Source organism: Nannospalax galili, unplaced genomic scaffold, assembly GCF_000622305.1.
Source record: "Nannospalax galili isolate Female #2095 unplaced genomic scaffold, S.galili_v1.0 scaffold210, whole genome shotgun sequence".
Lineage (NCBI taxonomy): Eukaryota > Metazoa > Chordata > Mammalia > Rodentia > Spalacidae > Nannospalax > Nannospalax galili.
In genome coordinates, this window is record NW_008329365.1 from 1081888 (window position 1) to 1098548 (window position 16661).

A 16661-nucleotide genomic window follows, 5' to 3' on the forward strand; every position below is an offset into this window, starting at 1 on the left:
TGGGTTTGAATCTTTTCTATGCTAATGCCTAGCTGCATGGATCGATGCAAATGATCTGGTGGGGTATTAGTGCTCTTACCCATTAAATGGGAGTAATAGTGCCCACCTCATGGGTTTGAAGAGGGGAGTCATGACTGGCTGTATACAAGCTGTGTGATACATAGGATATGATGTGAGAAGGTGCTAGCTGTTGCTGCCATTAATCATTATTACTTCCAGCTAATCTGTAACATAGAGCTTGTATCTGTTGCCTCCTTTCATCCTGGAGCTCAACCTCATACCCATGGTTTGTGCCCACCTCGCATGTATTCACAGTATCTTATGGCAAGACACCTGACTTTGCCACACACTTAAGACTCCAGGGGACACAGCAAATAAAGTTAATATGGTTCATTCAGGAACAAACCCTTTCACCTGACTTTTCCTAGCTCAGGGACCAGGCTGCCTACTATGCAATATGATGTAATTCATTGGTTTTGTTAAATATTTCAGGAAACATTTTATTAAGGTTTCTTTATCCAAATTTTATAAAGTTCACAAGAAATGATTGTTTTGCTGCATTAAGGTCATTGTTGTGAGGAAACATGATTATTAACTAAATTCCAGGAACCCGAAGAACTGAGATTTTGTTTTCTGCAAGCTGCAGCAGGAGGGTGATGATGGAAGAGAAAGTTCCAGTTGCTCCCTCACCTTTTTCCCTCTGGAGCCTTCTGGAAGAATGCCTATTCCACACTGAGCTCAGAGAAGCAGAGGGCTCTTCCCCAACAGCACAGCACACAGAGCCCTGCAGGCATATCCTAGAATTATAGTGTGGCCAGAGCAAGAAAAGGGCAGCTCACTACCCTTCTCACATGCAAGTGCAGGGGGTCTTCACATGTATACTTGCATGTGCATCCACATGTGTATATGTGCACATGTGTGCATGTGTGTGAGTTACTGTGGACACTGAGTAAAGGGAGCAGGAACAATGAGGACGTCCAGTGCTTATTGTCCAACAGTAGCAAAATGTCACTGGGTCCAGCAGGGGCCCAGGAAGAGAACTGGGGTGATGTTGGCATTTTAATCATACATCTGTGTCTTCTTGCCACATGCTGAAATGCCATTATTACCACGATTCAGCTTCCTTCTTTGAATGAACAGTATTTGAACAGTATTGTCTCTGATGAATGATTTATAATGAAATGTAAAAATAATTATTTGGGATTTTTTTTGTGTGTGTGTACACTTGTTATGGTGGATGTGTGCACACGCAGCTAGATGTGCATACACATGGGTACATGTGTGTGATAAGGTCTGAGGTCAGTGTCATAATATCTTTCCTCCATACTTCTCCACCTTTATTTTTTGAATCAGGGTCTCTCACTGAACCTGAAGCTCATGGATTCAGCTAGTCCAGCTGTCCAGTGAGCATCAGGGATCTGCCTATATCAGCTCCCTACAGTACTGGGGTTACAGGAACACACCACCAACAACGGGCTTTTTTACATGAGTTCTGTGGATCTGAACTCAAGTCTTTGTGTTTACATATCAGGCACTTTACCAACTGGTCCATCTCCCTAGCCACAAAAGAATGATAAGTTACTCCCAATTCCATCTTATATTGGCACTTTCAGGAGGGTGAAAACTCTGACTTCCTAACCCACCACTGTGTCCACAGTCAGGTTAACCCATGGGCAGAGTCTTGAGTGACCACACTGGGAACCATGTTTTGGGATCGAACATTTGTAAATGAGCTATTATGCCTTATTTCTCATTTACAGATATTGTTAAAATTCAATTTCAAAAGCTACGTGGCTTATTGATTAAGTCATATAGATAGAGCCCAGATTTGGCCTTAGATATTTGAGCCAGGAAATCGTACACACGTTTTGTGTTTTAGCAATAAATTGTCCTCCCAGTGTAAGCAAACTATCTCCCTGTCACTTCTGTGTCAACCATTTATGGTCACAGAGTAGAAAAGGAGGTGGCACCCCCAGAAAGTTTACTGTGTTGTCATCTGACCCTCTTATGAAAAAAAAAATTTAACTGTGGTGTTTTTGTCTTTTAGTTGGCTGTTGTTTTGATTTGGTTCAATTTAGTTTGGTTTGCATTTTTGGAGGCAGGATCTCTCTGTAGCCCTGGGTGGCCTGGAACTTACTATGAGATTAGACTGGCCTGGATCTCACAGAGAGATCTGCCTGCCTCCTCCTGCATGCTGGGATTTAGCCTCTGCCCCGAGTGCTGGGATTAAAGGTGTGCACCACCATGCCTGGCTAGTTTTGTTTTTGAGATAGAATCTTGCTATATGTCCTTGGTTGGCTGGTCTAATATTCATTATGTATCTCAGGCTGACCTCAAACTTACAGCCAATCATCCTGCCTCAACCTCCCAAATTGGGATTACAAGCATGTGCCACCAAAGCTGGCTCATCAAGGCCTCCCCCTGCCCCCATTGTGGCCTAGAAAGGATTGTGGTAGAGGAGGAAGGAGGCTGATTCCTTGAGCCACAATTTTCCCTACTCCCTATCACACACAGACTATTCTATACTGTAGGTATGTTGGTGGTGAATGGAAAGATACAGGAGCAGGTAGCATGGCCCAGTGCAGCACTCCTGGGTAATGAATACAGGGGCAGTTTCTGTCTTGCTCTATGGTTCCTAAGGAAATTGGGTAGATCAGAGAAGACATGTAAAAAGACTGAATGGGAGAAGTGTAAGACCCCTGTCTCCCATGCTTTGGTCCTTGGAGATGAAACTCACACAATAATTTGTCCTCGAATATTTATAGTGGCTGTAGGCAAAAGATGAGACTAAACCAGTACAATAGAATACTACTTGACAATGAAAAAGAACAGTCTACAGGTACATGCAACCACAACAACATGAAGGAATTTCAAAGGCACTGTAATCAGTTTAAATGCCAGTCTTTAAAGGTTATCTACCTGGGCTGGCAAGGTGACTCAGTAACTCAGGCCATACAAGCCTGGTGATCTGAGTCCAATCCCTGGAACCCACATAAAGGTAGGATGAGAGAACCAGTTCCATAAAGTTGCCCTCTGACCTCCACAATCCCACTATGGTACATGCACCCTCACACACACCATGTGCATTTACATACAGTGATAATGAATAAAGGGTAAAAGGTTACATTCCAGCCTGTGATTCCATTTATATGACATTGTAGAAAAAATAGAGCTGTGGGATTGGGAATGGATCATTGTCTGTCTGTGTGTGTGTGTGGGTGTGTGTGTGTGTGTGTGTGTGTGTGTGTGTGTGTGTGTGTGTGTGTGTGTGTGTTGGGGAGAGGGGGATCACAAAGGAGTAGCACAGAGGACTTCTCTGTGTGATGGAATTGTCCTGTATCTTGAAAGTACTGGTGACAAGATTCGATGCAAGATTAAAATTCATAGATATATTACCAGTAATGGTGATAATAATGCTATCCAGAGTCAATCATTTGAAAGTGATAACAGCAGGCAAATTCTGGGTAGGTAAAAAGGGGGTCTCTGTAGAATTCTCATCAGCACACAGACTACAGACCAAAACCACCCTTGTATCTTTTTTCTTGGGTGCCAAGAAGGACTGAGTGGTATTTGGGCATCAGTTCTCTTTGTGATTCAAATGTAAAATCAGAAGTGATGGAATGCATATTTATACATAGGATTGTCAGATTCTGAAGACAAAAGCCCCCAGCTCCCTCATCTCCTATGAATGGTTCCCTGTGAACAGGATGTCCAATCTGCAACTCTGCAAGGTCACAGGACTTCTTTGTCCTAATCTGCGTATGCTGATTGGACTCAGACTGGGTTAGAGAGCTGTCTTTAAGGCTGGCCCTGTACCTTGGAAGGCGCTTTGTGCCTCTTCCATCTCAGCAGAGCTGTTCTCCTAGTGTGGTGTCATTCACCTGATCAAACTGCAGTTAACCTCCTGAGGACTGGGGACAGCTCAGCAAAAACTGGCTCTGTCTGGGCGTCAAAACAACAGCCTGAGCAGCAGAGGTGATCTGCATTGAGATTTGGGGTTTTGTCAGAATCTCCTCTCTTGTGTCTTTAAAGACTTCATGAATGTGTTTTCAAACTTGACTGGCAAAACTACCCAGGTTATAGGAGTATTGAAGCTCCACCATCCTCCTTGGAGCTTTAGTCTGGTCCCCTTCAGATAGCTTTCCAGGAGTCCTAGCCTGCTGACAGCCTTTCTCACTTGGAATTTTATGGCAGTGCTACCTCCCTAGTCTCCTATGTTAGTTGTGGTGCATATACTGTCAGACTCTTGAAGGATGGGATAGTACTTGTGATGCTTCATCTTGTTTTAGTTTCCTGCACCCCAGTGCCCAGACCTTTTTCATAGATCAGGTCCTCTCAGCTTGTTCCTTCCAGGCTCATGTGGTGATGACTGAGGACTGTTTCTAACACAAAAACTCAGTTTTGTCATTCTGACAGAATCCTCCGATTGCCTCCAGTGACATCATGATGACCATAGCAATCATGTTACCAATAAGAGCTAAAGCAGTGTGTTTATCATGTGCCAGGCCCTGTGCTACCTTGCTGTCCAGGAAAACTGATTAAATACCCTTCATACTAGCTGTGCACATATACTTTACAAGTATGGGAACTGGGACAGAACAGTTATGTGAGTTGTACAAGGTCACACAGCTATCAAGTAGCAGAGCTGGGATGTGAGCTCAGGCAGAGGCTCTGTTGTCTCTCACGTCTTTGAGAACTCTAAACTCCACTACATAGATTTCATCTCCCTTTGAGAACCAGGTCCTGCCTCCATCTCTGTCCAGGTCAGGCTCCAGCCAACCTGGCCTTATCTATGAGGCTCTAGCAATGGCAAGGTACTAGTGGTCTGTGATCACACCTGGGTTTTCCCACCATTCTGTGTTTTTGAGCACATCACCACCTCTGTCTGGACACTGCTTTGTTGTCCTTGTGCTAATAGAAAGCTCCCATGTCTCCCCAGTGTGCCAGCGTTTGTGTCATCCGATGAGATGCCCTTGCTGTGTTCCCACTGCCCAGTAGCCCTACTGCTCTATGGCTTCCTTCACCTTGTTCGCTGTCCCAGCCACACTAAGCTTGCCCCATTTCTGGGCCTTTGCATTGGCCAGGTCCTAAAGCCCTCTACATAGCCCACAGGATCTGGATACCTGGTCCTTCTTATTCTACCTTCTCAGAGTGGCCTTTTTAATGATGGCCTGTCAAGACCTGTTCTCCTATCAGTCACTCTTTATTCTATTATATAGTTCTAGTTTCTACCCCGCATTTCATTTTCACTTTTTCAAATCGGTCACCTACTGCTATGCAGAATGACTCCAGGGCTTAGTAACTCAAAATAAAAACTATGTCATTGTATTTCACTGTCTTGCAGGGGGTGGAGAGGTCACTTATTTGGGTAATGTTTGGCTGAGTGTCCCTTTATCAAGTGGCATTGATAAAGTCACTTGATTTTTCAGCTGATGCCTGGGCTGGGCTGGGCTGGACTGGGCTGGACCAATAAATACTTCCTGAATAGAAATATCAAATGGCATTGATAAAGTCACTTGATTTTTCAGCTGATGCCTGGGCTGGGCTGGACTGGGCTGGGCTGGACTGGGCTGGACCAATAAATACTTCCTGAATAGAAATATAAATGAAATGACGCATGCAAGAAGAAATTAACAACAATATAAATACAAAACTGGATGAACAGTTAACATTTCTGACTTTCCTAAAATGCCAACTCCTTGGAAATAGGGTCTTTTTTTTAATCTGTCTCTTTATATCTTAATATGGCCCTCTCCACTAATAGATGCTAGGTAAATATTTGCCCAGTGAATTCATGTATTTTAATTATCATAGTTAAAGAAGATAATGAGGTTTATTCCCATCACATACATTGGTATTGAATGAGTGAAGGTTTTATTAATGAATCAGCAGAGCCCTGTACTTAGGAAAATCAAATATTTATTTGACAATAAGAAAACAAAAGGGATCAGACCCTGGCTGCCCCTTTCTTCTTTTTTTTCTTTGGTCAGGGCTGTGAGACTTTCTTATGGGGAGATGGCAGCCCAAACAGCCCAGGGACCCACAGCCTTTCCCAGTGACAGTGGGGCCTTTGCTTCTGACACCCAGTCATCTTTCTCCTTGCAGGACTGCCAAGACTAATGATGATGATGTGAAAGGCCCAGGGCCCTGAATTCTGCGCCACTGCCCCTCTCCTGGAGGAGCAAGTGATGTTACAATTCTCTTAACATTCTGGCTTTGTGCTGCCCCTTGTGCTAGTGAAAGCTTACAGTAATGACCGGGAACAAGTACTAGATTCAGCAGAGAGAATGGAAGCAAGCATTTGGGATCCTAGGAAGGGAAGAGTGCCCTCACTAGGTGACCCCACTCACAGCATGTGACTTCACGTACCAGGAAGCCAGGGCAAGATGATTCATTAGCATCCCAGCTAGCAATGGCAAGTCTCAGCTGGTCCTGGTCATTCTCCACCAGGCAGCCTTGAGTGACTTCTTTGACTTCTCCAGAGCTTTGATCACCTCTTCTGTGAAGTGAGATTGATTCTTGAGTGTTCGTCCTCTCCACCCGCCCCTGCTTCACTATCCCAATCTGGGTGACTCGTAGAAAAATATTGCAAGTTCCAGGAAGTTTTACAACAGCAAAGTGTTTTAATTTTTTTTACCACTTTAAAATCAGACTACTTTAATTGTTGGTCTCCCTGGCTTATTAGATTTTTAGTTTTTTAAATTATTTTTCAAGGTCCCCTGCCATTCTGTTTTAAGACATTTTGATTCTTTGCAGTATAAAATTGTATAATTCCTGCAAACCCCAGAGACCATCAGTTGTCACTTAGGTTAAACAACAGTTTCTTGCAAACTTGGGCTAAGTTTTAGTACAAGGGCATTTTTAGGAGCATCAAGGCATTTGGAAGATTTTTTTTTTTCTTTGTCCCCATGAGTCTTCTTAAACATACTGTTCTCTGTGAATATGAATTTTAATGAAGTCCAAGTTCCAATGATGGTTTTCTGCTGTTTTTAGATTTATTGTCTGAGAATTTCATACATGCATATAATGCATTTTGATCAAGCCCACCACCCATTCCTTCCCTTCCAGTTCCTCCCTAATCCCCACCACCACTCTGCCTTCCCAATTTCATGTGCTCCTTTTTAAAAACCGAGTCCATTTAGTTCTGCCAGTATGTGACTTGGTGTTGGGCCATCTACTAGAACATGGGTCACCTATCAGGGGTGCATCCTTACAGGAAGAAAAGTTCATTTTATTTAAACCTCATATCTTTCCAAGCAGGATAAGAATTTTCATAGAAAAAGATGAGCTTCTGACTCTGTTTCAGGCTAATTCTGAGCCCATGTGCTGTCCCTCTCGGTCCCCATGCTGGCCTAGTTTAAGGGGCAAATTAAAGAACAAGACTTTTCAGCCTGAGAGAACATTGTCTTACGTAGGGCAATTTTAGATATTAGGACTTCGTTGCTCCAGAAGCAGCTACCAGTTTTGAGCTTGATGGAGTGTTAAATGCTTTCCTGTGTATTATCTTAGTTATTAAAATAGCTTGCAAAGTCCCATTTTTCTGGAAATACTAAGTAATTTGCCCACGTTCCTGCAACTGGGCTGAAGCAGGGCTGGCATTTAGATCCAAGCAGCCTCCAAGACAAATTCTTTCCACGTGGCTATTTTTCCCCTGCTTCTCATTGAGTACGAGTTGGTTTCTCTGTTTTCTAATGGAAGACACTTAAACTATGTAAGTCTTGCTCCATTGTTATCTAATTTGTTTTTTAAATAGCTTTAATTCATTTTCTGATGCTTTGTCCCAGTTGGTGGCTGATCTTTTCATGATCTTAACTGCATCTTTTAATGAGATGTTCTGAATTTTGATGAAGTCTTTATTTCCCCCCCTTCTTGGTGGATTGTACATGTGGTGCTGTACCTAACAAATCTTTGGATACTTCTGGCTTATAAAAATATTCTTTTATATTTGCTCCTAAAACTTTTACAACTTTGGAGTGATTGCTATTCATCTTTTGAGGCGTGGAATAAGGTGCACTTTGCATGTGAATATCTAATGATTGTCATACCATTTGTTGGAAACTAGCTTATCCCCCCCTCAATTGCCTTCAGACCCTGTACTAGATCAGAATTGAATATAACTTTCAATGAAAGTTCAGAAACTACTTTAAGATCTAGACTATCTTCATCAATGTTTACATCCTTTGCTGTTGTCCTAGCAAAGTGTGGACTGTAACATTAGAGGGTGTTTATCTGGTCACATTGCCCGTATCGTGCTCTCCACTATGTTTTGAATTGGGGCGATGGCTTTGTTCAGATGTCTGGATGCTCTATTTGACAGTGATATGTGAACTGTTCTGGTGCCTGTCTCTTTCATTAAAGCATAGCCTTGTTTACTTTAGACTTTGCTAGCTGCTGGGCACAGTGAGGAGTCATTTATAATTAGGCCAGTGAAAACACTGATAATATAAGCCATCGCTGCCACTGGGTGTTATTGAGCAGATTATCCACATTGGATCTTGGTTTTGTCATTTGTCAAATGAAAGGTCTAAGTTAGTTAGCTTTGAATAATACATTCAATTCTAAAATCCTTTGACTCTTCTCATATCTTTATTCACTTAAAACTTACAATGCCTTTAAAAGTAAGTAAAAACTCTTGACAGCATTAAAGGAGGGCTCGTTGTAAAAGAGAGCTTTCCAGTCAGGAGTCTGGTCTTGGGAAGCATCCCAGACTTGCCACCACCACAGCATGAGTTTCTTACTATGTACTCTTAACTATGGCCAACATTAAGCAGTTTTAATGTGTTATGGTTCCTTGTGCTATGACAATTTGTAGTCCATGAAACACTAAAATAGTGAGAAGGAGAATGGACACTGAGCCTGGGCAGTTTTAAATTCAGTGTTTCCCTAGTTGATGGACTAGATTTTCAAATACAGCTCCAAAGTATTGAGCATATTGAAACCAAGAGCACTTTAAATGTCATCACTGCCCTTTCTGTTCCAAGGCATAGCAGGGATACTCTGTCTATACTCCCTGTCATCTTAGAACAAAAAAAACCTCACAGAATGAAAAACTTAGCCTGATATTTATCAGGAAAGGCAAAATTAAAATGTACATGAATTTAAAATATGGGGAACATTTATAGAGTACTTATTGTGTACCAAGTACTGTATCAAGTACTTCTTTTGCATTATATGTCTCTCACAATCTTGAAAACTTTGGGCATTATCACCTCCTTATTATGGAGGAAGAAATGGTGACAAGTTTCTGTTAACTACCCAAGGTCATACAGAGTGACAGAGCTGGTCTTCGTTTCTGTTCACAATCTCAAACTCACACTAATAATGACCACATCAAAGACTAGTTCTCATTACTCAATGACCACATCAAAGACTAGTTCTCATTACTCAGTATATTTAGGGAGTAATTGAATTTCTAGTATAAATTATAGTACACTAAACCTGAATAATAAGTGTTAATGGATAACTTTGGGGTAAACTTGATAAAAGAAGAATTCACAGAAGACTTCCTGAAGCAATTACTTTCAGCTATATTTTGAAATGAAGGACTCGAATTGGCCTAGAGGGAAAGGTGAGCTTCTGCTAAGTAGATTCGAGGAGGCTTAGGAGAGACAAATGATCAAATCATGTGCTTGGCAAGCAACATGGAGACTTAACTCATTATAGGACAATAGCTAGAAATAAAGCTGATGTCATAGGGGTAGAAATCCAAGAAATGTTGATTCATTATGGAGGACACTGGGGTTCCACTCTCAGAATTTAAGCAAGGGGAGGAACATAGTTAAAATTACATTGGATCTTGCAAATTACCTTCTACCTTATGTAGTTACAATGGGTAAATAGAGCTTTGAAGATCAAGAGGAAATTTCTTAGAATATATTCGCTTCTCAAATAGCCTCCTCATGAATATAATGTCAGTATGTGCCCTTAATGATATAATGGCGCTGTATTTGGGTTCCTAAATTAAGAGGCCTGGGTGAAGATTTTAGGCAGTTTTGGGAAATAATAGTGACCATAATCTGTCATAGTTGGGCTGTAAAGCACCTCTTTGAAGCCCATCATCATGGATATTGAGCAGTGTGTATAAAAGGAACATATAGGGTTATACATTAAACTCAGGGTCGGGCAAAGAGAAATCTCTCAACAATATGTGTTAAATTGGGTTGAATTGAAGTCCGCTTCGAGATGCTAATGTGTTTGGTGAATTACAGTTGTATTCTTTTCATTATAAACTCCCTAATGCTGACTGAATGTCTCTCACATTTTACTAAAGTGTTTCTTCCTTTCTCTGTCTCTGTCCCTGTCTTTCTCTCTCCTTTCTCTCTCTCTCTCCAGTTCCAGAGACCTAATGACTTCTCACCCCCTTTCCGCTTTGGGACTGTGCCCAATGGCAGCACAGAGAGGAATATTCGTAATAACTATGCAGAAATGCATGCCTACATGGGAAAGTTCAACCAAAGGGGTGTAGATGATGCATTGCTCTCCCTAAAAACGGGGTAAGAACTGCTTCCAAGCTCAGAGTGCTGAGTTCCTCGCCTTTATTAAACATAGGTTGAATTGGTGGCATAAAACATTAAAGCGAAGATTTTATCTCCAAGCTAACTTGGATGGTATAATTCCAGCCAGTGCACAAAGGTTCCTCTGCTGTTACTGCTGTGTGTTGTCCTACCAATTTTTTTTCTCTATTTGCGTGAATGTAACCATGTAGTGGAAATTAAACAGATTAAAAAGCAGAAGGGAAGTGTCAAGGAGAAAGCACACATATTCACACAAACTATAAGAGGTTAAAAATGATCATTCTTATGTCTTAACAAGGGAGAAGTAAAAGAGAAAATGTGCAAAAGTTTTAGATAACAAAACGTAAGAAGTGTTGATGATTGCTCTCCAATTCCAGATTTGATTGGCATTCCTCGTTGCTCTGCTTTGTCCTCTAAAAGTATTTGTTCACAAACTGTGAATGTGCTGGCACACATCACATCAGGCACACTTGCCTTTCGGTCACCAGATCCATGAAAAATGATAGACACTTACATCTGTTTTCCTTGGTTGTATGGTGACTGGCAGCATGTGGACTTCCTCTGACCATCCCTGTAGCTCTGGGTCTCCAAGAGCCACCTAGACACAGGGCTATTTAAAATATTGTGAGAGGGGCTGGAGAGATAGTTCCATGGTTAAGGCTTGCTACACTTGCAGAGGACCAAGTTTCAGTTCCCAGCACCCCTGTGGCAGCTTATAACCACCTGTAACTCCAGTTTCAAAAAATTCTAATGCCTTTTACTGGCATTCATAGGCACCAGACACGCACATGGTACACTTACATACATGCAGGTACTCAGACATACACGTAAAGTAAAAATAAATCTTTAAAAAATAAAATACTGTGAGATTCAGTTTCATCAATATAAAAGTCATAGGAGATTTCAAGAGATGGGATTTGAGCTTGGGGTAGGAATGCTTTGGGTAATCCGAACCCTGGTATACCCATAGTTCTGCTACACCAGCTCTTTGATGGTTCAGTCTGCCACTTTCCTGTAGGGTGCATTTTGTAACGTATCCTGTGGCTTGTCGTGTCAGAAAGGGTTTGCTTTTTACTTAATTTGTGAAAGTTCAGGCATGCTGTATGTCCTGCTTCCTCTCAGGCTTCTTAATCGCATGGCTTTACCTGAGTCTCTTCCTCTACTTTTGATGCATGCTCTCCTGCTCTTCCTCCTAATCTTTTCTGTATGCATTCCTTCTTTGCAAAGCTCGATTCATAAAAGGATTTCCTTATTTACTTAGGAATCTGAAAGCTCTCTGTATGTTGCCTTCTCTTGCAGTATCACAGGCTTCTGCTTTCGCCATCCCAGCCCCTCACAGCAGAGCCACACAGAACAAGAGACTATTGAAATCCTTTTGACCACCAAAATAGCATTGCACATCCACTGAAACACACGTACCACACTTATCCCCACTCTGGACTGTAATGAACTGAGAAATGAAAAATGTTATATAAATCATACCCATGCTATTTGCTATCATTGTAGTGCTTACTTTTCATTATTTCTGTTATTATTTTTATTGATTCCTTTTTACTCCTTTTCAGACACAGCTTATGAGTTGGCTTCAGGGCCAACTTACATTTTTATCATTCCCAGTGGAAAGGGGTAAACAAAGTCCTCCTTCCAACGTGAAATCACATCAAGATCATCCTAGGATGCAGGCTTCAGATTCTGGCCCTGATCCAACTTGAGCCTTACTGTGTACCAGTTTTCCACATAACTTCCTCGAACCCTATTGTATCACATTAATGGCTCAAATGGGTAGTTTTGCTCTGCAATCCCCTTTGGAATTTGTTTGCTTCTTTCTTCTGCAGGAAACTCGATGCCTTCATCTACGATGCAGCAGTACTCAACTACATGGCTGGGAGAGATGAAGGTTGTAAGCTGGTGACCATTGGCAGTGGCAAGGTCTTCGCGTCTACTGGCTATGGCATTGCCATCCAGAAAGACTCCGGGTGGAAGCGCCAGGTGGACCTTGCTATCCTGCAGCTGTTTGGAGATGGTGAGTCAAAGGAAATGTGCCCACTGGGCCTTAAGCAAGGGCCACTCTGAAATCCAAGCCTTTCTTCTCCTTCATCCAAAACAGCATTTCACATTGTATGATGAGATTTGAGAGGGTATAACAGGGTCTGTGAATGGAGTGATAAAAACACTAAGATATATTGAAGTTCTGGAGACTCCTGGTGTGAGCAGGTTGTGCTTCACCTGTGAGTGGTAAGGGAGAATCCATTTTATACGTGCCTCATGGCATCTGATGTATTTGGTGTTCCTTGACTTGGAGCAACATCACTTGGATGCCTACTTTGATTCTACTGGGTCCATGTTTTTCCTCCATATGTGTCCCTTTCCACATTCACCTTTCGCTTAAGTCAGTCATATCCAATTTGGGGCCCACTATGCCCCAAAGTGACCTCATCATAACCAGTTGTAGTTGCAATGACACTATTTCTAAATTAGTCACATCCTAAGTTACCAGAAATTAGGACTTCAGTATATGAATTTTACAAGGACCCAACCTAACCCACACTGGATAAAACATGAGGAAAAGGATTAAAGCAGTTGATCAAGGGGGTACATTTGATGATTATGTGGTATAATGAAGACTTCAGGGACAAAGTAAGTAGGGTTTGATGCTCCAAATGATTATCGCTCATTGTAAAGGGACTCTACTCTTTGTGTTCCTAGAGAAAAGGCAGAGAAATGACTTTGTGGCTTTCTTCTCATTCTTCTCTCAGTCCTGCCTCGCTCTTCTGGCTGAAGAGATAGGTGTCAGAGTTAGCATCCTCAGATGCAAACACTAGAAGGCACTTTCCTGTATCATTCTGATAGTTGACTTGAACAGCCAACTTGGACTGAAAGAGTCCATTTTATTACACTGTCTTCTGTATTTATCATTAATTCATTGTCCAAAGCACTGAATTTTCCCACCATCTTCATGGAAACTAATCCAGATGCAGATGAGCAGCCTCTCTCTGCACGGCTTCCCAGCCCATCAGCCAAGTACATCTCATGATTATGGCTTCAGGACCATTTCTGTTAGGAAGAAGTTGGGCACAGAAGCCCAGACGTGGGTTTCCAGAAGCTGGCTAGTGCTAGTTAGGAAAAGCATAGTTTAACCAAAGAAATGAATAAAGGTAATTGGATGCCCATCAGAAAGAGCAGGGGATTGTTAGCTGGAGTGTTAACGAGCCATTTTGATATAAGAGCTCTTACCATAGTCACTTATAGACAAATGAAGCCTGTGTCTAGGACCAAACAAACAAACAAAAAACCAGTAGAGCTCTCATCAGATCATGCACATGAAATTCAAATCTTTAAACCAGAATTGATAGAAAAATTTCCTCCAATAGATTTCTGGAATTCTGTTTATATAGAATTAGTGGCATTCTAGGGTCCGTGTTTTGTTTCATTTTCCTCTTGAGAACGATTTCTTCACTTCTAATTTCTAGTATCCAGTGATACTAGGTAAAAGTCATTAACATCTGACAAAATTCAACTAATCAAAGTCTCCTTAAGCAGTGTTAAGAGGAGGCAGGTCTGATGTAGATGATCTTGTTTTATTCAAAATTATTCCTCTTTGCCTTTTCATATTTTCATCTAAAAGAGATACATAAATCGAGAGGTGCTAGGGATTTGATAACTCTCCCAATGTCTTCTGCCTCTGCTTCTCCAATCTAATCTGCTCTTTACAATTCTAAAAGTGAGTTTCCAAATCACCTGTTTGATTGTTATTCCCCACTGTCTAGAGAATAAAGCACGATGTGCTTAGCTCGACACTAAGTTCTTCAGAATTCTTGCATCAATCTTTTCATTCAACTTCTTTAGCTGAGGGTTATTCCACGTGAACTGTTCTTCATGTCTCTCCCTACATGAGCCTTCTGTTTGTTCACCTCCTCCCCACTGACCTTCTTGCAGCAGCCTGGAACACCTTCGTGTGCAATATAAATAAAAATGTTCTTATTCCCATGCCCATTCACAAGTTTTACCACTCTCGTGCAAATTCTTGGCACACAAAATTGCCGACACCAACTTGAACTTGTTACTTGCCTAACGTATGGTTTGTCCTATTTATATGCCAGTTTAAACTGAAAAGATAAAGGAGAACCCTAGGGAAGTTCCATGTCACCTGTAATTAATTCATTGCACTACTTATGGGATACATTGATGAATTAAGATGTAATGGTATTGAGGAAAAGTAGTTAATGTTCTTTATTCATTTTCTTTGTGTCTCTTTCTCTGTCATGCTTTTGTTCACTCTTAATATTCCTCTCATCTGTCCCCCTTTCTCTAACCCCTCTCCTTCTCTACCCTCTTTATAGGGGAGATGGAAGAACTAGAAGCTCTCTGGCTCACTGGCATTTGTCACAATGAGAAGAATGAGGTCATGAGCAGCCAGCTGGACATTGACAATATGGCAGGCGTCTTCTACATGTTGGGGGCAGCCATGGCTCTCAGCCTTATTACCTTCATCTGTGAACACCTTTTCTATTGGCAGTTCCGGCATTGTTTCATGGGTGTCTGTTCTGGCAAGCCAGGCATGGTCTTCTCCATCAGCAGAGTAAGTGCTTTGATTTAGATACTTAGAGCTTATTAAGGATGGCTTTGTCATGATCTGTGGAAAGAATGTGCTATTCCCAGCTTTATGTGGCTAAAGCATGAAGCCAGATCATGTATACTTCCCTAGGAGTCTATGGAACATTATTTCAAATGTCTCAAAGAATGGGTTATTGTTTCCTTTGGTGTGGGGTTTGGGCATTTGATTCTCAGTCATAACTGGGAGCTCTCTCAAGATAGAAATTTGACTTGTCCCCAGATGCGGTTTGTCCCCATTCATTGTATAAAGACTACACCAGTCATGTAATCCTTTGAAAAAAATCCTGTTTCTCCTTAAAATGTGGGATTTCATCTCTCTCTTCCTCTAACATGAAGGCATCAAAATTATTGATGGTTTTGCTGTTCCCCTGTTTTAACTACAGGTGGGGTATGGGGAGTTAGAGAACCTAAAAGCTTGACTGTGATGGTGCATGCCTGAAATACTAGCACCAGGAGGCTGAGGCAGGAAGATCACAAATAAATGTGTCTGTATGGAGAAGATATATATTTCTCTAGATATGAGATATAGGCATTTCTACTTCAAAGCAAGGTATTATGAAAACAATTTGGTAATATCCACAGGTCACAGAGGGGAGTTTTTAAAGAGAGTAGGCCCCTTTTGATTTTGTTAATAAGGTTATAGAACTCATTCAGGACTGATGCACCCAAGTGACCTTTTAGGAGGTTCTTGTTCCAGATATGACCAACTTGGATTCAAATGGATTTATGAAAGAAAATGGATTTCTCTTTAAATTTTTTCATTTTCTGGTTACGTTTGCTGTCGTATTTTACCAATGGGGAACAACTCCATTTCCTTTCTAGCTTTGAGTTAATACAGGTCACTCGGTAGCATCAGAGCAGGAGAATGGAACTTGTGGGAATCCCCATTCCTGTGTGTTGTGGTCCCCCATCTGCCCTTTTACCCAAGTCCATGGGACAGTGGCAGAAGCAATGGGAAATAGTGACCCATCACAGAAATCTCATTCATAGCCCTCAGATATAAGCAATGCCCTCACATAGAAGAAATACTCATGGCCATTGTTAAGAGGGCTCAGACAGGAAGAGCCAGGAAAGTAAGTAGAATCCCCTTCCCAGGAGCTTCTTTCCCACACAACTGCTATTTTCCTTATGACAGTTATGGCCTCACCCCCTATCCACTGGGGCAAATTCCGCTTTCCAAGTTAATCCACTGGGATGTAAAGACACAGTCCAAAAAGGCACTTCTCCATATTCCTTCCCAGAGAGAAAGCCCCAAGTCTGGTAGCAAATGAGAGGTTACTTTTAGGAGTGGAGAGACTGCAGCCCCTTCTCATGGGTCCACTTCTTTGGTGCCCTGAATAAGGAGCTGTCCACAGAAATCTCATCAAGACTAATTTGGTAGAACATTATTTATAGTGCTAAGTATAAGAAGGAAACCCTAAGTTAAAGACTGAACATTATTTATAGTGCTAAGTATAAGAAGGAAACCCTAAGTTAAAGACTGAATAAAGGACAGAATTCAACAAGGGAGTTATTTATTCATATAGAATGCTT

General features: G+C 41.6%; 1 protein-coding gene across 1 annotated transcript in view; it reads left to right on the forward strand.

Moving 5' to 3' along the window:
* Grin2b (glutamate ionotropic receptor NMDA type subunit 2B) overlaps nt 1–16661 on the forward strand; it is a 500196-nt gene that overhangs the window by 460705 nt on the left and 22830 nt on the right. The window contains exons 10-12 of the mRNA XM_029565662.1: nt 10333–10493; nt 12350–12537; nt 14855–15093. Of these exons, the coding sequence (XP_029421522.1) occupies nt 10333–10493; nt 12350–12537; nt 14855–15093 (588 nt within the window). The remainder of the gene's footprint in view (nt 1–10332; nt 10494–12349; nt 12538–14854; nt 15094–16661) is intronic.